At 40.0% G+C, this 20,139-nt stretch overlaps 1 protein-coding gene across 1 annotated transcript in view; it reads left to right on the forward strand.

Moving 5' to 3' along the window:
* The window catches only part of Wdr64 (WD repeat domain 64), a 118,370-nt gene that overhangs the window by 15,982 nt on the left and 82,249 nt on the right, over positions 1–20,139 (forward strand). The window contains exons 3-8 of the mRNA XM_028755285.1: positions 3,267–3,369; positions 5,831–5,934; positions 10,401–10,430; positions 12,045–12,155; positions 13,624–13,838; positions 16,324–16,458. Coding sequence (XP_028611118.1) covers positions 3,267–3,369; positions 5,831–5,934; positions 10,401–10,430; positions 12,045–12,155; positions 13,624–13,838; positions 16,324–16,458 — 698 coding nt within the window. The remainder of the gene's footprint in view (positions 1–3,266; positions 3,370–5,830; positions 5,935–10,400; positions 10,431–12,044; positions 12,156–13,623; positions 13,839–16,323; positions 16,459–20,139) is intronic.

The raw sequence follows: 20,139 nt of genomic DNA on the forward strand, positions 1-20,139 counted from the left end.
TTCCTCTATCTCTTCTTTGTTCTTTATCCCTGCCCTCTGTCCCTCTGAGGTAAATAAATCTCCTTTGTGTTGAGAACTTGGTCTTGGGGTTCCTGAGCCAATACTTTTCCTCCCAATGTCAATAGGGTCCCTCAGCATTGATACAAAGTAAATTATTACAAAGTTAAAATTATATTTGCTACTTCAAAATGTTACAAGAATGTTCTATAGTAGATTTAAAAATAAGTTGCTTACAAGTTTTTATTTGATCTACCTGCTTTTATGTTCTACACTGAAATATGTTCCTTAAGTAATCAAAAAAATTTTTAATTGCCAGAAGCATGGGGAAGTCTGGAAATTGCATTGTTAAAAGAAAATGAATACTTGGTTATGATACACTTGATAAAATACTCAGACCAGCAATGAGTTCAAATTATATCACATGGTTTCTAGCCTGAAATTTAAAATTTCAGAAAAGAAAGTAGAGATCCTCAAGACTACTGTTCATCACAAGATGATAAGAAATGTCTGTCTTTGATCATAGTATTTCCCCCTTGAAACATAACCTTTTAAAATGAGTTTTGCGATCTCTTCTGAAGTTTACCTGACATATCTAAAAGACTTCCTGAATGGATTTCAACGAATTGATGCAGTTGGCTTCCTTGGGAAGTTATTAAGCAATGCAATAATTCACTATAAGTGAAAGTGGTAAAATCAGTCATCTGTTTTGAACTTTTTCTTAGCATATATTAGTGACACATAATGTTCGGTTTCCTTACGACATTTCTGGGCATTTGTATGGTGTATTTGGAACATAGTCACTCTCCTGTCACTGTTTCTTGCCCCTCCCCCTTCTCCCATCACCTTGACCTTTCAACTGGTCACCTTTCTATTTTCATATCTTGTCAAAGTCGATAGTTTCTGTAGGAGTAAATGTAGTATGTACATCCCTGCTGCTATTACACTAAAATGCATGACCATCAAGTGCTCAACAGGAAAGGTGTTGAGTGGGTGGTTTTTAGCTGGCAGGGAGGATACCTAAATTCCATTTTCTTTAGTGTTCCTGGAAACCTAGGGCACCACTCACCACATATTGACATTAACTGAGTTCTTATCAGCCACTTGGTGCAATCCAAGTACATTATACTCTACCTAACTTCTATAAAATCTAAACATCCTCATCCTTATTTAAGGAGGGGGGGATCATGCCTGGTGATCATTTTCCAGATTAGGAAAACTCAGGCAGAGAGAACTCCAGACACTGGCTTGAGATCCTATGACTACTGGACAGTAGAACCAGGACTTGAATTGATTTTCATGTCCTGAAGTGCGTAATTCTGCCTTGAAGGAGGGCATTTCTCCCACAATCCTTCACACATCTCTTCTCAGACATAGTATCACTATCTTCACAATGATCATCTACAGAAATGGCAAATCAGGGTGAATGGCTTGCTCATAAACTATTTGAAGTTACTGTAAACACAGCAGACAGCACTCAATATGGTTAATACTGAGTAGGATTTTCCCTCTCCAAGAAACACCGGACAGAACTTATTGCCAGGGAACTGAGGAAAGAACCCTGGTCCCCACTGTCAATTCACTTTTGAACTCACCATTATTTCACATGACTATCTGAGGATACATAGGGTGGCAAACATGCATTAATTATGTGGAGTAGTGCTTATAAAACTGGTCCCCGGTTCTACCATCAGTCACCATTCTAAGTAATTATGAAAGAAATTTGCTGATGGATTTAAGGAACTAATCACCAGAACTTAATATGGGAGCGTATCCTAGATAATCTAAGTGGCTCAAAGTCCTTCAAAACAAGATAGGAAGAATGAGGGAAGGGCCTTGGGCATGAAGGAGACTTGAAACTCTGCTGCTGTTGCTGAGAAGGAAGGACCTGGGTGTAGGGCTGAGTAGAAGCCCCTGAAATCTAGGCAGTGACAGCTGACAGGCAGCAGGCAGATCAACCTATGCTAACAACCTGAATGATACTGAAAATTGATTCTTCCCCAAAACTCCAATAAAAACACTTTTCCACTCTCTCTTAAATTTGAGTCTACTGACATCCATTTTGGACTCTACCCTATGAAACTATGGGTTAATAAAAAGGCCTTCTTTAATGTCAGGTTTGTGGCTGTCTGTTTTGGTAGCACTAAGAAAAAATAGTACAAAAGGGTAGGGTAGGTGGTTTGGCAAAGAGATGGCTCAGTGGGTAAAATGCTTTCTTCACAATCGTGAAAATTTGACTTCAGAATTCCCAGCATCCACATAATAGACAGCACAGTAGCAGAGCATGCTGGAACCCAGTGCTGGACCAGCAGAAGCAGGTGGCTCCCCAGAGCTATCCAACAGCTTTGCTGGATGGCTTTGTTCCAGCTTCAGTATGAGACCCTGCCTCTATTAGAGAGTGATAGAGGAAGACACAGACATGGACATACACACACACATACATGCAGTTCTCAAAATTCTTAATTCCTTTAAAGAATTCTCAGTTATCAGTAAAAGAAAATTTCTACTTATTAGTAAGTTAATAGGAGTTATTTTGCTGCTAGTAGATTCTGAGGCAGACTTTTCTCGTGTTGTTCAGGTTGGCCTTAACCTGGTCTCAAATATTTTACCTCAGCCTTCCAATAATTGAAGTTACAGGCTTATGTCACTGTGCCTGGCTTACAGCTAGCTGTTAGCATTTTTCAAATGCCTCTAATTTTGAAACTTTCACAATTTGATAATTTATTCACAAAGGTCACTTTTTAATATTCAGAATATCTTCTTATAGCAAGGTAGCTCATTTTCAGGCAACCTCTGGAACATGGGAAGCTAATCAAATAAAAATCTGAAATCTTATATATTCTGAATCTTCCCTTTGCAGGAATGAAAAAAATCTGACACAGCAAGACTCATAGACGATAGTTAGGAATAATCACTCACAGTTAACAGTCCTAGCTGAGGCCCTGTCTGATGAAGGCTGATTTCATTTTCAAACAAGGACAGCATGGTAATCAATCTTTCAGTAGGAACAAGGACACAAACTTGGTGCATGGTTGTTCCTCAGGGAAAAATGTCAGTGCCTCCTCAGAAATCACACATCATCAGTGCAAAGTGTGTTGAATGTTAAAGTCCTGCTTATTTACGGGGCACTCTACTCGGACATCATAAAGCAAGGTGCATTTCATCTCAGTTAGACTTCTCAGTTAGATTCTGCTAGCACAGAATCTATTGATACTGGACAGCCAGCTCTGATATGCTGCTGATGTTTGCTTTGTTGTTTTGGATTTTAGATCTTTGGATACTTCTCCACAGATGAAGATTCTTTTACTTCGCAGATGGATGAAGAAAATTTGGTTTTTCTTGTGTCTAGAAAACAGCGAATTGTGATTTCAGGTGACTTATACAGTCCCTCCCCCCAATTGATATGAATTTTAATATTTTTTTTCTCAAAACTGAGCATTGGGAACATACTATTTCTAAAGAATCACCATACATGTGCTCACTCAGTTCCCTGTAAGAGAAAGGAATAGCAGTTTGGGTTTAGTGTGGAGAAAAACTACCTGTAACTGAAACCAACAGCTTCTTCCTGCTCTGAAATGCACTACAGAATGTAATGTAGTCAAGGAGCCAGGATGTGAAGAGGCACAGGACTCAAATGAAGTCTCTCTATAATGGCAACCTATTAGTACATGTTCCACTGTCACCAGAAGAAACTGTGTGTCTTTACAATATTATTGAAGCATTCCCAAGTGAAGCTCCTCCTAAGCTCCTCCCCTTGATTCTTCTAAAGACACTATCTCTGAACTGAGTTTGAGCCAGTCACAGACAGGTATTAACTCAACTCAGGTCCTTTCCAGTTTCCAAGAGTCCACTATTTTTTTCAAATCTGATCCTTGGATTTGGGTACTTCCAACCTCTCCACTGTTGACACTTTGGGGTTTGTTATTGTTCACTCCAAGGTTAGAAAGGGATAGGAAGTTTCTTAGTTTGGGTTTTATTCCTGTGAAAAGACACCATGATCAAGGCAACTCTTATAAAGGCAAACATTTAATTGGGGTTGGCTTACAGTTTCAGGGGTTCAGTCCACTATCATCATGGTGGGAAGCATGATAGCATGCAGGTAGACTCGGTGCGGGAGAAGGAGCTGAGAGTTTTACACCTTGATCTGAAGGCAACAGAAAGAATCTATTTTACACAGACAATCAGGAGGAGGGTCTCTTCCACACTGGAAGGGTGGTTGAGCCTAGGGGATCGCAAAGATTTCCTTTATAGTGACATACTTCCTCTAACAAGGCCACATCTCCTAACAGTGCCACTTCCGTGAGTCAAGCGTATTCAAACCACCACAGGAAGAGAAGAGATGAAGCCTAGAGCCTCCACCTGTCTTTCAGCCTTTCATTATATGTTCTGAGATGAAGTAAATACTGTAGTTGGAGTCTAATTGTTGGAGATTGGTTCTAATGCTTTGATTCAATTGGAAATCTTTATGTCCAAACACTAAAGGTCCTTGTCTCCAATTGATTTTTGATCGATCAATAAAGATGCTAGCAGCCAATGGTTTGGCAAAGGGAAACATGGTTGGACTCTTAGAATTGTGAGGGATAGGATGTAGGGGGAAGGAGAAGAAGAAAATCATCATGAATTGGTGGGATACAGATGGACATAGGAGCTATAGGAGATAAAGCCAACCAGCCATGTGAGATTTTTGGATAAGTGGCCACTGGCCACTTCCCCAATTGGGCTTAGGGTAGCAAGCGAAGGATTAGAAGTTCCTATCCATTGAGCTAGATGGTATACTAAAAATAAGCTAAGGTGTGTGTGTGTGTGTGTGTGTGTGTGTGTGTGTGTGTCTTTCATTCACAGATCCAAAGATTCTCTGGGCTGGTGGCTGGAGCACAAAGCAGTGCAGCTAAAATTCACATTACATCTTGTGTTCCTTTAAAAATGCATCTGAGGGTGAGGGTGTAGCTCAGTCCTATAATTTGGGTCATATACCTGAGGGCTGGGGACAGGATAGTGAATGACAGATACAACTCTCCAGAATATCTATTTTTTTTCCCTTAAGATTGTCTGGTAATTGGGATACTGATTCTTTTCCCTTGCTTTCTTCTCTAAGTGTTTCCAATGATAAATATTACACCAACTAGGAACAGACTGTAGTTCCAGCCCTTGGGAGATTGAGGAAAGAGGAATGCCATGAATTAATGGCTAGCCTGGGTTACACACAAAATTAAAATCCAAACAAACAACAGTTAACTCACCCTGAGAAGTAGTGTGCATACTAATTTGTCCTTCAACCAGTGGGTGGGCACAGGAGCATCGGAGTCTCTAGTGTTATTTTCCCAAATGCACAGAATATTGTTTGAAGTCTTAAGATATCATTAAGGCAGTTTCGTTCTTTTATAACAAGGAAACTGAGATAATGCCTGTGTAGACCATCATGGTGACACTTCAAAGCAAAGGCCATTAAGAGGTGAGAAAAATCTCAAAATAAAAAGCTTCCAAATGATGTTTAGAAATCCATTCTCTGTGAAATGTGTTCATAGTGGTGACTGTGTGCTAGGAGAGGCATGAGAGGATGCTGGGGTGTGGAGGCTGAGGAAGTTGCAACTTCTTTGGGAATTCATAGATTTTATTTAGCTGAAACATCCTATATTCATATTATGTCTCTAAGGATAATTAAAAGCCAAGCAGCATTTGTGGGATTTTTTTGGTTGTTGTTGTTTTGGCTTTATTTAATTTTAAGTAACTTAGGGATTGTAGTAAAATACTGTCTGTCTTCTTTTTGTTGCTTTATAACAATAACTAATTTTAAGATCTCTGGGAGTTGACACTAATCATGTGTTTTTGACAGGCAGTAGACGACGAGACGTGATCAAATGCATTGTGAAGGTCCCACAGCTAGATTTATTGATAACAGCATCTCAGAAAGGATTAATAACAGTCTTCAACAGCCAGGTAACTTGGAATCTGTGCCCCTCCCTCTTCTCCTTCTTTCCCCTTTTTCTTCCTGTGTTTTGTTTTATCTATGCACTATCCAAATGTTTCAGAAAACACAAAAACAACATTTCTGTGTGATTTAAGAAATAAAATAGTAATAAGGGAATTGCTGAGTCTTGAGCTTGTTTCTCAGGTTTGACTGCTGAGAAATGTTTGGTGTTATTTCTTGGAGTGTTATCATGACTTACATGGCAACCAGCATGTAAAAGGTTGATCTGGATAATATTCCAGATAAAACCCTAAACATGTGCTAGCCAAGTAATAGAGGATCCTCCGAGGATATTGGCCTTGAAGGAGACAAACTGTCTCAGGTGTGCCAGGCCACTAGTGGTTAGTGCACACCTTTAATCTCAGTACTTAGGAGGCAGAGGCAGGTGGATCTCTGTGAGTTTCAGGCCATCCTGGTCTAAGAGTGAGTTCCAGAACAGCCAGGCCTACAGAGAAACCTGCTTCAAAACTCCAAAATAAAATAAAATTAAAATAAATAAATAAATAAATAAATAAATAAATTGTCTCAGGTGTAACACTTGGTTTTCTGTGAGGTTGAATAGGGAATTTCATGAGTCTTGTGTTTTCACACTAAGATAAAGGGACAATATGAAGATCAAATTCAATGATGAAGTAGAAACACAAATATTTATGAATATTTATTTATTTATTTATTTATTCCTTCAGCTTTTCAATACAAGGTTTCTCTGTGTAGTCCTGGCTGCCCTAGAACTCACTATGTAGACCATGCAGGCCTTGCATTCAGAAATCCATCTGCCTCTGTCTGCCAAGTGCTGGGATTAAAGGTGTATACCACCAATGCCTGATTAATAATAAAATCGTATGTAAATGCAAAATACTGCTATGATCAATATTTCTAAATTTATACATTTTGAGCCTTCCTATTTTTTAAACGTGGGCGATTTCAACAGACTGTGCAGTGGTGTGTCCTACATAACACCTTCACTGTGAAAACAAGAGAGACAGTCTTGCTGCTAAGTACACAGAGTAAAGATTCCAGGTTCATTTTTAACTGAAGACAAGGGCAGGCTCTATTCATACAAGAAAAAATGTATTTGAAGTAGATATTGTTTACAAAATCTGCTAGTCCTTCAATAACACTCAACTCCGGGAGTGTTCCAGATCACGTCTAGGGCAATGAGATTGTCAGTCAAGGCCCATCTGGGCTATTGGGTGTGTGGATAGAGCCTGCTGCATAGCCTGCTACACACAGCAGTAGTATATGGTACTTAATGTCTTTAGGTCCCAGACCCCATCCAGAGCAATGATTTTTTTTCTTCCCAACATAGTTTGCTGGTTAAACAAGTGAATTGGAGAGATAACTTAATGGTTAAGAGTATTGACTGCTCTTCCAGAGGTCTTGAGTTCAAGTCCCACAACCACATGGTGGCTCATAGCATCTATAATGGGATTTGATGCCCTCTCCAGGTGTGTCTGCAGACAGTGACAATGTACTCACATACATAAAATAAATAAATTCTTTTAAAAAATAAGTGAATATCTCTAATGTGCTAGCCTCACTATGAACACCCAGCAAATTCTGTCAATTAATATGATAAAGAAAAGATCAGAAAACTGGCCTCTTTTATATAGAACCCTTCTCCATCTTCTTCCTTCTCCCCTTAAGGCATTAGCCTCTTCTCAATACAGACCTTTGTGTCTTCAGAACTAGAACCAAGATGGGATCTCTAAAACACTGTGAGGAGGAAAGTAATGATCGGCACTGTAAAGTGGTCCTGGAAGTGAGGTGGCTTCCTCTTCGATGCTTCACCCCACATACACAAAACAAAGGCCACCTCAGAGTTATAAACACACAGAAACCCACCTCTAGTTCTTATAATCACCTCTAATTCTTATAAAACAATATGACAGGATCCTAAACAGAATGAATGAGGGGGGAGGAGGAGAGGAGAGGGAGAGGGAGAGAAAGGAGAGAGAGGAGAGAGAGAAGGGGAGGGGACAGAAGGGAAGGGGGAAGGAAGTAACTGGCAGGAGGAGGGGCAGATAAGGAGGTGACATATGTCATACAACCATGAAGACCTGAGCTTGAATCCCAAGTACTTAACTGAAAATCCCATGAAAATACAGGCTGTAAACCACAATGCTGGGTGGTGGTGCTTGGGGCACAGTAGAAACAGGTAGACTTTGGGAGTTTACTGGCCAGCCAAGCATAGCTGAAAGCGGGGAGCTTCAGGTTCAGAGAGAGACTCTGACTGAAGAAAATAGGTGTTCAGTCATAGAACGAAGAGCTAATGTCTTCCTTTGGCTTCCATGGCTATGTGCACATGTACAAGCATCCACACACTTGTATACACTAGCATATATCAGACATACACATTCTTACTCTCCCCCTGACACACATAACACACACACACACACACACATACACACACACACATACACACACACACCACACACACACACACACACACACACACACACACACACACACACACGGACTGGAGAGAAAAGAGTGCTTTAAAATTATGTTAAGCTCTGATATACTAGAAACAAATATTATTTTAAATGTTACATCCTTATGCATGGGCGGAGTCATGTGAGAAAAATCCCCTGAATCCCTGTGTAGATCACAAAGATCACTTTTTAAAATCAGCCATTAATAACTCCAAATATCTTTTAATAGATAGACACATAATTACCTTACCTGAGAAGGAATGAATAAATCTAAGTATTTTCTTGCTGATAGAGACTAGGAATAACAATTCATGCAAAAGCTAAGGTGTTAAAGACACTAAAAATCGGTAAGGATGATGAAGAAAGGAAGAGAACTTTAAATAATTGTTCCCACCAAAGTTGGACATAGGAGACTATCTTAGTTTTCTTTCCTGTTATTGTAACAAAATATGGGACAAAAGCAACTTAAGAAATTCAGAGTTTATTCTGGCTCACAGTCTATGCTACAACCCAGGATGGTGAAGTCAATGCAGCAGACCCTGAAAATAGCTGGTAACACAGTACCAACTGTCAGAGGAGAACAATGGTGGTGCTGGACCATTTGCTTTTGCAACTTTATGTATCCAGGATCCCTGGCCAGGAACTGGTCCTGCCCTGGGAGTGGTTAAGATGGGCCTTCCCACATCAATCAACCCAATCAAGACAATTCCTCACAGACATTCTCAAAGAAGGTAAATCATAACTTCTATCTGCAGTTTTCAACCTGTGGCTTGAACGACCCTTTTATTGGGGCCCAATATCAGCTATCCTGTGTATCAGATATTTACACTATGAGTCATAACAGCAGCATAATTAGAGTATGAAGTAGCAATGAAAATAATTTTATGACTGGGGTCTCCATAACAGAAGAAATTATACTAAAGGGTCACAGCATCAGGAAGGTTGAGAACCACACCGACCGAGATCATCCCCTCAGTGTATCCATCTCCTAGAGATTCCTCAAGTTAAGGATGCCAACCATGATAGGAAATAGAAGAGGAAACACAGTTCTTTAGCCTGCTCTTAAACACATTCTTTAAAACACTAGATTTTTTTTGTCCTCCCCAGAAATAAGAACCTGAGTGTAAAGCCTCTTGGCACTCTTCTGATGAAAGACAGTAGTATCCTCCGTGAAAATCTATCCCTGAGCCCCCCTGCCCTACTCTTTTGTCCATGTAGCTCATCCCTTCAGGGAAGCCATTTCCAAGCCATTGACCAACACCATCTGAGCATGCAGAAGAAACTTCACGGGGATACCTCAGCTGTGATCCTGGAAGCAGTTATCCTGCCTTCCAGGGTCTGAGAGCCACTGCTACATGGGACATATCTATGACATTTAGCCTAATTTCTAGGACACTATTCATAAGTGCTTCAGTGGAGGGCCCCTGGACAGAATGTTCTAAAGACATCCAGTAACCTGAAGAGAAGTGTTTCAAATGAACCATGGTGTACTTTTCTACATTGTTCATATGTCCACCCTGTTCTGTGTAACATTCTTTGTGCCACTCTCATCCTTGCTGTATTAGTTTGCATCTCTAACTTTGGATAAGAAGTGTTGCTCCAAATGGCCGGGGAAAAATGAGGCGTCTGAATATGGAAACAACAATAACAACATCAACAATAACAACAACAAAATAATAATAATAATAATAATAATAATATCAAGAGGCCAGTCACCATGGCTAAGCACCAGCCACTAGATTTTTTTTGTCCTCCCCAAAAATAAGAACCTGAGTGGAAAGCCTCTTGGCACTCTTCTGATGAAAGACAGTAGGTCGGAGCCTTGCCATCTGTAAATCAAATTGTGTTATTTCACAGAGCTAGGTGAATCTGAGAAAGAAGTAAGGAAGAAGTCTCTCAAATGTAGGATGATGAGTGAGGTTAAACCAGGGAGATTGTGTGCTACCATAGATTTCTGACTCTTATTGGAGATTCTAACTAGAGTTTATCTTTACCCACAGATGAGGGTTCAGACGAGCACCAATGTTACAGTAAGTACATTAAAATTTTATTAAAATATAACTCAAAGTTAGGGCTGGGATGATGGCTCTTCCAGAATCACTCAAAATCTTCACAAAGCCTCTTGAAGAGGCTCTGCTTATCAACGGTTGGAGAGAGGGCTCGGGGGTAAGGTGATTGCTATGCAAGGATGAGAACTCAAGTTTGAATCCCCAGGCTCCATGTAAAGCTGGACCCTGTAGTGTATGTCTGTTATCCCCATGCTTCTACGAGGATAAGATGGGAGCGGGAATGGGAGAAATCTAGGATGCTCGTAGCTCAGTGAGGATGCTATATGCAGCATAAGTAAGAGACTCTGTCTCTCCAACAGGAAGGATGGTAAGGCTGACACTTGGGGTTGTCCTGTGACCTCCACATGTATATCATTGACATTTGCTTTATGTAACTCACACACAAACACAGGGACACACACCCTACACAGAGGTTTTTAAATCTTATTTTTAACAATATTTAATGATTTTAAATTTACATTTATTGATTAGGCTCAAAAACCAAGACTTGAATAATAGCAAAGATTATTCCTGGAATTCAGTTATCTACAGAGAATTGCTGGCAAACTAGCTACTTCTTGGAATGTAATTAAAAGCTTCTGTGTTTTAATTAAATGCTGTTTTAACAACACTGACACCCCAAATTATGAGAACAACATGGAAATGATTTGAGAACAGTTTTTTTTTCAGCTTGAAAATGCCATAAGCATCCGAGTACAGTTTTGTAATTCATTTATTGCTTGTCTCTAGTATGGACAGTAGTGACCTTGCAGCACATGGCAAGATGTCTTGCTTTCTGATCCACCCTGTACCCTGAGGATTTATGAAAGATGAGGGAATCCTGGAGGTTTGGGTTTCTTGTTTTGTTTTATCCTTATTTGCACACACACAGTGAGTGTGCACTAAACTACCAACAAACAGCGCACTAAACTACCAACAGACAACACACTGCCCGTGAAAGGGAGCCAGGGTTCTTGTGAAACCTCTCAGCCTCCATTTCTGTAACAGAACTAACCCACTAGAAAGTTTCTGGCATTCCAAGCAATCCAGGCTGCTGTTTCCGCTTAGCCTCAGCTGATGCTGATGCTGTTGGAGCTTCCTAACTTGAGTCTAGACTCAAGAAAGACTAGTTGGCCTCAGCTTGTGATCAGATAAGTCACTGATCGCTATGGGGAGCTTTTCTAAATGAATGTGTTAGCAGGCAGCAGGGCTGGAGCATGTGCCGAATCACAGCCCTGAGTCTAGTTGTTTGTGTAAACAAAAGGTGTCAGGGACAGGAAGAGCTGGCTGTGTGTCCAGCTGCCTTGTTCTTCTACGAAGCAAATTCTCAACTAGCTGCATCAGTCTCCTGCTAATGATACTAAGAAACAAGACAGATTGGAGAGACTTTCTTTCTGTATGCTGCTCAAAGGGGATGCACTGTAGGTTCTACTGCCAGATGGGACTTCAAAAAAAAGATGTGATTCCCAATCCCCCAGGTCCCTCTGTCTTGTGGTAACTGGAGACTACACCTAGGGCCTCACATGCTAGACAAGTACTCCACCATTGAGTGTCATCCTTTGCCTCATACCCTCCAACTGTATGCTTTTCTATCAGGATACTTCCTGGATTACGGGCTGTGATTACCTCGGCCAGCTAAAGCGAATTGTTGCTACCACAGAGAGGACCATTATTGTCTGGGATTATAAAGCTCAAGGGAGCAGCCAGGTACTGTGCCAAGAGAAATGGTAGAAAGAAACGAGGAGAGAGTACATGTTCGATACCTGTAAGGATGTGAGCCCGGCCACTGTGTAATGAGTATCTGTTGTAATGTGAGAACATTGCTGAGTAACCTCTACAGTGGAGTTCAGCATCAGTAACTGGTCATGAGAGGAAATGTTGTTTTATTTCAGGCTTTCATTGAGGGCTCATTTTGTCTCTTCTCACTTCCTCCCTTCTATCCCCCGCTGTTCTCCCCCTGTTCCTCCCTTTCCTCCCTCTCTGTGAACATCCTTGTATCTGACACCCCAGCTCCTGTTTGACAAGACAAAGCTCATGGTCTCTTCCTTCTCTGCCCTTTACAACATTAACCTTCTAATCTGGACCTACTTCCCCCTTTTGATGTTAATCTTCTTTATTTTTCTTTCCATCAGTTTAGGTCCCGGGTCAAAGGTCACCTCCCCTGTCATACCTTACTACCACCTTTGCCCACATAACTTAAAGTGGCCTCACCTGTTTACAGCACTGTGCTCCATCTTTCTCTCTGGCTTTCCTTCTTGCAGGATAGCTTCCACAGAGTGGGAAACTTTGTTGGGCTCATCCTGTCCAATCATGCCTGGAATAATGTTTGCACCTAGTCAGTAGTCACTGCACACTGGTTTGATGCGTCAATGGACCTCTAAATAGGTCATTTCTTTCTCATTTTAAGGAAGGCGAATAGATCATAGAAATTTGAGTCTGCATTTCTTCTCACTTAGGACACAGAGTGCAGGAAAAGCAATGATAGCTGCCTATCTTAGTGAACCCTCTAACAGTTTAGAGTCAGCTTGCAAGTACCTGTTGCATATTTATGGATAAATATGGAAGTTTAAATATTTTTCTCTTGGTAATTCCTTATAAAACTTGTGAATATTACCTAGCATGGATGAGACTCCTTGACTCCCAACCCCTAGGCTGGCGGATACACCTGGAATCCCAGCACTTGAAAGGCACAGGCAGGAGGGTCAGGGGTTTAAGATCTCTCTAGAATTCATAGGGAGTTTTTGGCCAGTTCAGTATTTCCTTACAAAGTCAAGAAAAGGCATCCTGGGTCACATGGGTAGCACTTTCTAAGATCCCCATCCTCATCCCGTCCTAAGGAGCAGTTCCCCTTCTTTATATATGAAACACCCAAAAGTACTGAGCTGGGTTCACAGCTTTAACTTTTATTTGCTTAATTTTTTCCTAAACTTTCCAAAATTTTATATCATTGTTGGATCTAAACAGAGAAACAGCACAAAAAAATAATGAAGACAATTCTTTATCCCTCCCCCTCACCTGGTGTGTGTGTGTGTGTGTGTGTGTGTGTGTGTGTGTGTGATACTGAGGGTGGAACTTGGGACCTAACGCATGCTGAACAAGGGCTCTACTAATGAATGAAGATCCCAGCAACATGTATTAGCAAGTGTAACTGATTTAAGACCTCCTCTGGTTTCAGGAGCACTATTTTGTCATCAAGCCCATGGACCACTGCCTATTATGTGTGTGCGTGGTACCCATGCCTGACCAGCTCTGCAGAGATGACATCCTCCTGGGGGATGATGGTGGATTTGTGAACAGGTTCACTGTAAACAGTGATGACTTTGGATTACGGCAGGCAAAAACCAAAAAGAAATTACAAACTCAGGTCCTTGACTCTAAGAACTTTAAAAGGTAAGGGCATTGCATGAATATTCTCTTTGTTCTAATAATTATAGACATTGTTTAGTTAGATGCACATATAGTGAAATGAGATGCAAGACCCTCAGTACTTTTGAGAATCAAAGCTAAATAAATAATATCTAATCTAAGCTTGGAGATACACACCCATAATTCCAGTCCCTGAGAGGCAGAGTCAGAAGATTCATGAGTTTGAGGCTAGCTTGAGCTATATAGTGAATTTCGGGGCCAGCATGAGCTACATAGCAAGACTTTGTTTCAGTAAATATAAAAACAAAAAGAAATGTTTTTCTTCTGAAGAAACTTCCAAGATAATGAGGAAGGTATAATTAGTAACTGAAATTCCATTTAAATGCTGTTCGCAGCTAAAATCTATAGATTTTATATATAGGTATATAACAGATTGAGTTAAAAAGTGAAATCTTGAAAAAATCCTATAAAATGTACATTTATGTATATTTATGAGTCCTTTCTAGCATTTGAATACAAAGTTTATAAATGTAAAATATATGTAGATTTAAAGGAAATAATTTGATAAACTTTATCTACTAAATTAATAAAAATCTCAAAAGAATACAATTGAAAAGTGAAATATTCTGCAATAAATGTTTGTTACAAATATTAGAGACAAGGAGTTGATATTCTTTAATAGATCTCAATGTTGAACTAAAACAAACAAACAAACAACAACAACAACAAAAACAAAACAATTCTCCTAGGCAGAAAAGATGGCTCAGTACTTAGGAGCATGTACCCCTCTTGCAGAGGACCATAGTCAGTTTGCATTACCCATGTTGGACATCATACAAAGGCCAATAATTTCAGCTTCAGGGGACCAGACACTCTCTTCTGGCCTCAGTTGACAATTGTACTTATGTGGACAGACATTTATTGTTATTTTAGTACTTATGTATTTGTTCATGACCTTGGCTCAATATAATCATTGCTGTCTTGAATTAAGATTAGCCTTGTTGCTGGAAATCTAAGAATAACATAGAAAATCAGCTCCATTTTCCACTCTTTATATCTGGGCTGTGTTATGTAGTCACTGTGTGGTGTACTGCTGTATACACAATGGGCTTATTTCAGTGACGATAGGCCCAGAGATCTTAGTGGGGATAACAGTTTCTCCACTAACAGGTGGATTACTTGTCAGAAAAGTCCATGGATTGTTGTCAGTTCCTCTTCACATTAGATAGATAGGTCAGAAGTAAGAATGGGGGTAAGGATGGTAGAATGAATGTGATCCTACTGCTTCCCGAAAAGATAATTTATGAAGAGATAGACGGTTGCCATGTCATCTAGATAAATCTTTTAAGACTCAAGTAGAGATACAGGTTGAGTGTTGAGTCATTTTTTTTCCACCAAGAGATCCTAAAACCTAAGACTAGAAGGGCAGTTAAATTTTGGAACCATCATAAAAGTGTTCCTGAAGTTGACATGCTCTGAATTTGTTCACTTAGAGTCAGTAAAGATGTGGTCAGAAAACAGTAGCTTTTGGAACACTATACAAATTAGAAAATTAGCCAATAGCAAAAATTAAACAAACTCTAGGATTGGGGGGATGGGGGGAGAAGCAACTTTCCTCTCCTGTGCTCCTTTCCATACTGTACAACACTGATGCCTGGAGTCACGAATGTGTCTGTTCTACTAGAAGCCATGTGATATCCAGAATCTTATGCTAGTCATGGGTGGATGCTTAGAGTTTTTTCATTATAGTAAGGATAAGATTGCCAATACTCCACTTGGATCCTTCTAGATTATTCCTTTCTTATCAGTTCCTTTTCTTGTCATTGAGACAAAATATCTGAAAAACTAACTTAAGGAAAGCTTTGTTTTGGTTCTAGGTTTAGAAGGGATACAGCCCATCACAGTGAGGCCTCCATCATGGTGAGACCTCCATCATGGTGAGACCTCCATCATGGTGAGACCTCCACCATGGTGAGACCTCCATCATGGTGAGAGCTCCTTCATGGTGAAACTTACATCATGGTGAGACCTCCATTGTGGTGAGGCCTGTATGGTGGCAGAAAGGTGAGCTTATCACATGTCTGTTCTCAGGAAGCAGAGGAAGACAAGCGCTGATGCTCATGCTTTTATTCCAGGATTCCACCCATGGAACTGTGTCACCACATTCAGGGTGGTCTGTCCTTCCTCAGTTAAACCCCTCTTCACATAAGTATCTACAGATTTGTTTCCTAAGAGATCCAAAATCTAATCAACGTGAATCACACATTTACTGCTGAAGTTATAGCTAAAGTTTTGACAAGAGTCTTATAGTTACTTTTTATGACTTTATGCTAGATTGACTTGTTTATCAGCTAAAAACAGTATAGAGCATAGGGCTACAGGGTACCTGTAGACTTAGCACAGTTCAGGGTTATGATTTGATTCAATCTAAATCAAATGCTGAATAGAAAAAAATGAGCATTGAAGTTTGTGTGTCTAACCTAACAGCCCTCCCCCTTCTCATTCTCAGTGTTAAAAGGAAGCTGCATAATGATTGGGTTATGAAAATCAGATACATTCCAGCTCTCAATTGCTTTGGATCCTGCTCCTTAGACAGTGTCCATTCGCTAGTTTTGGAATCCTTGAGAAGGCTTGAGGACAATTTGTAAGTATAACAGTGTGCCTATATGAGCATTCTGGAACTCTCATCATTTACAATGATGAGCCCATCACAACCTTATAATGTTCAAACTAGTTTGTAAAAACACCAGAAGTTAGCTGCTCCCTTAACTTGGCAGGGCTAATTAGACCTTCGGGAAAAATTAAAGTCAGTCTTATAAATCTAAATATGATATGTACCCTTTACAGCAGCTGTTGCTCAATTGTTGTTAACTGGGAACTGGGGATATAGCTTAAAGCTGAAGAACATATCTAGCATTTGTGAGAGCCTGGGTTCCATTCCCAGTGCTACAAAAAAAAAAAGGTTTACTTGTTTAGTATATTATAATAATTCAATAGACCTATATCTGTATTTTAAGCATTATTTTATTGGTAAAAGTTTATACTTTAGAGTCACTTTAGCTAGTCAACAAACTATGCTTATAATCTCTATGTAACCAATCATATTTTATCTATCATAAATGCACCAGCTGGTGTTCCTCAAGAACTGTGAGTTTGAATAATAGCTAACTCATTTTCAAACTGGTTAAATATTTCCTAATAACTGTTATGGCATTTGTATTCTTACAGTTTTTAAGGCATTTGCTACAGCAGATAAACTTCAAAACTAAGAGACAGATGTTGGATAAAAATTCTAGGTGTGGTATAATTCCATTTATTTGAAATGCCTCAAAGGACAGATTTATAGAAACAAAATGTAGGTCACTAGTTGCCCAAGGCTGATGACAGGAACAGGAATCTAAAATAGTCACATGGGAAATTTCTAAGGTGAAGAAACCTGTCTTAGTCAGAATTTCTATGATAAAACACTATAACCAAAAATATGGGGCTTCTGGTCTGGGCCTGAGCACTGAGCAGATCCCAGGTGGCAGCTCTGCACCCAATCTCACAAAACCCATAGGAAGCGGGGCTCCCAGGAGCTCTAACCCGGGCAGTATCTTAGGTAAGGAGACAGCAACACCCGCCCCAAACAGGGAGTAACTGGGACCCACTGGGACCCACTGGGACCCAGGAATTCACTCCTGGCCCATAGCACTGGTTCCTTTTGGTCTGCGCCCTAGCATTGAGCAGATCTTGGGTCTCAGCTCTAACCCCAGCAGCAGCATCCACCCCAAACAGTTCTGACACAACCAAGATAATACAAAAGACAGTCAGAGACAGTGCAGGTAGCAGTGAAGGAGATCCAAATGGTGAAAGGCAAGTGCAAGAACATAAGCATCAGCAACCCAGGGTACTTGGCATCATCAGAACCTAGTTCTCCCACATTAGAAAGTCCTGAATTCCCCATATCACCAAGAAAGCAAGATTCAGATTTAAAATCATTTCTAATGATGATGATAGAGGACTTTAAGAAGGACATAAATAACACTCTCAAAGAAATTGAGGAGAACACGGGTAAACAGGTAGAAGACCTTAAAGGGGAAATACAAAAATCTCTTAAAGAATTACAAGAGAACACAACCAAACAGGTGAAGGAATTGATCAAAACCATCCAGGACATAAAAAATGGAAGTAGAAACAATAAAGAAATCACAAAGGGAGACTACCCTGGAGATAAAAAACCTAGGAAAGAGATCAGGAGTCATAGACACAAGTATCACCAACAGAATACAAGAGACAGAAGAATCTCAGATGCAGAAGATACCATAGAAAATATTGACACAACTGTCAAAGAAAATGCAAAATGTAAAAAGTTCTTAACACAAAACATCCAGGAAATCCAAGACACAATGAAAAGACCAAACCTAAGGATAATAAGTATAGAAGAGAGTGAAGATTCCCAACTTAAAGGGCCAATAAATATCTTCAACAAAATTATAGAAGAAAACTTCTCTAACCTAAAGAATGAGATGCCCATAAACATACAAGAAGCCTACAGAGTGCCAAATAGACTAGACCAGAAAAGAAATACCTTCCATCACACAATAATCAAAACACCAAATGCACAAAACAAAGAAAGAATATTAAGTGCAGTAAGGGAAAAAGGCCAGGGCAGGAGAGATGGCTTAGGGGTTAAGAGCACTGGCTGCTCTTCCAGTAGGTCATCAGTTCAATTCCCAGCAACCATGTGGGGGCTCACAACCATCTGTAATTGGATCCAATGCTCTCTTTACATTAAATAAATAAATAAATAAATAAATAAATAAATAAATCTTAAAAAAATGAACGAAAAAGGCCAAGTAACATATAAAGGCAGACCTATCAGAATTATACCAGACTTCTCACCAAATACTATAAAAGCCAGAAAATCCTGGACAGATATCATACAGATTCTAAGAGAACACAAATGCCAGCCCAGGCTACTATACCCAGCAAAACTCTCAATTACCATAGGTGGAGAAGCCAAGATATTCCATGACAAAGCCAAATTTACACAATATCTTTCCACAAACCCAGCATTACAAAGGATAATAGCAGGAAAGCTCCAATACAAGGAGGGAAATTATACCCTAGAAAGAGCAAGAAAGTAATCCTCTTCCAACAAATCCAAAAGAAGATAGTCACACAAAGATAATTCCACCTCTAATAACAAAAATAACAGGAAGCAACAATCACTGTTCCTTAATATCTTTTAACATCAATGGACTCAATTCTCCAATAAAAAGACATAGGCTAATGAACTGGATATGTACACAGGACCCAGCATTTTGCTGCATACAGGAAACCCACCTGAGAGACAAAGACAAACACTACCTTAGAGTAAAAGGCTGGAAAACAATTTTTCAAGCAAATGGTCCTAAGAAACAAGCTGGAGTAGCCGTTCTAACACAAAGGGAGGGACTCATGGCTCCACCTGTATAGGTAGTTGAGGGTGGCCTTGTCAGGAATCAGTGGAAGTGGAGGGGCTTGGTGCCTGAAAGTTTAGAGTCCCTAGTGTTTGGGAATTCTAGTCCAGGGAGATGGGAATGGGAGGATGGCTGGAACACACCCTCATAGAAATAGGAGGAGGGGAGGAGGGGAATGGGATAAGGGGTTGGGGGGGGGGATGGGAGAGGAGATAACATTGAAAGGTAGATAAATAAAATATCCAATAAAATAAAACAGATAATGAGTCTGGCAAATGTAGTTGAGCAGTCGAGACTTTTTGTCAACAATTTATTATGGGGATTTGTATAATCCTCAAGGACTGTGGAAGAGTCCCATGGAACTTTAAAAAGATTGGTGAGACATACTGTTGCTGAGACAAAGAATGATGCCTACCTGTGAGCTTGCTGAGTGCCCTGATAAGGGTGACTGGGGAGCTGTATTGGACATATGTTCCTGACCCACCTCTGCTTGACTATATCCCAGATGGGACAAGCTGCCTCAAGTTTTTAGACCTTGTGGGATAGAGAAACGAAAAGAGAAACTATGTCTCTTGTATTCTTCTTAAAGGTGACCAGGACTCAATCATGTACTGGTCTAGAAATCAATCCAATATGGAAAATAACAGTCTACTTTTGGAAGACTGGATCTGGACTTTGTCAGAGACATATTTGGAAGCTAGCTGTAGCTTGCTATGATGTTAGGATAGCAAGAGATAACATTGGGAAAGGATCTGGATTTAAAACAAGGGTTAGTGCACGTTTTAAGGCTCTTTTAATAGTCAAGCTAAAATTGGTTTTGTCTCTTCTACAGTATTTATTGTAAGTTGTATTGACTGTATAATTTCCAATTATGTTAGTGT

Source organism: Grammomys surdaster, unplaced genomic scaffold (assembly GCF_004785775.1).
Source record: "Grammomys surdaster isolate TR1022 unplaced genomic scaffold, NIH_TR_1.0 126051, whole genome shotgun sequence".
NCBI classification, from domain to species: Eukaryota; Metazoa; Chordata; class Mammalia; order Rodentia; family Muridae; genus Grammomys; species Grammomys surdaster.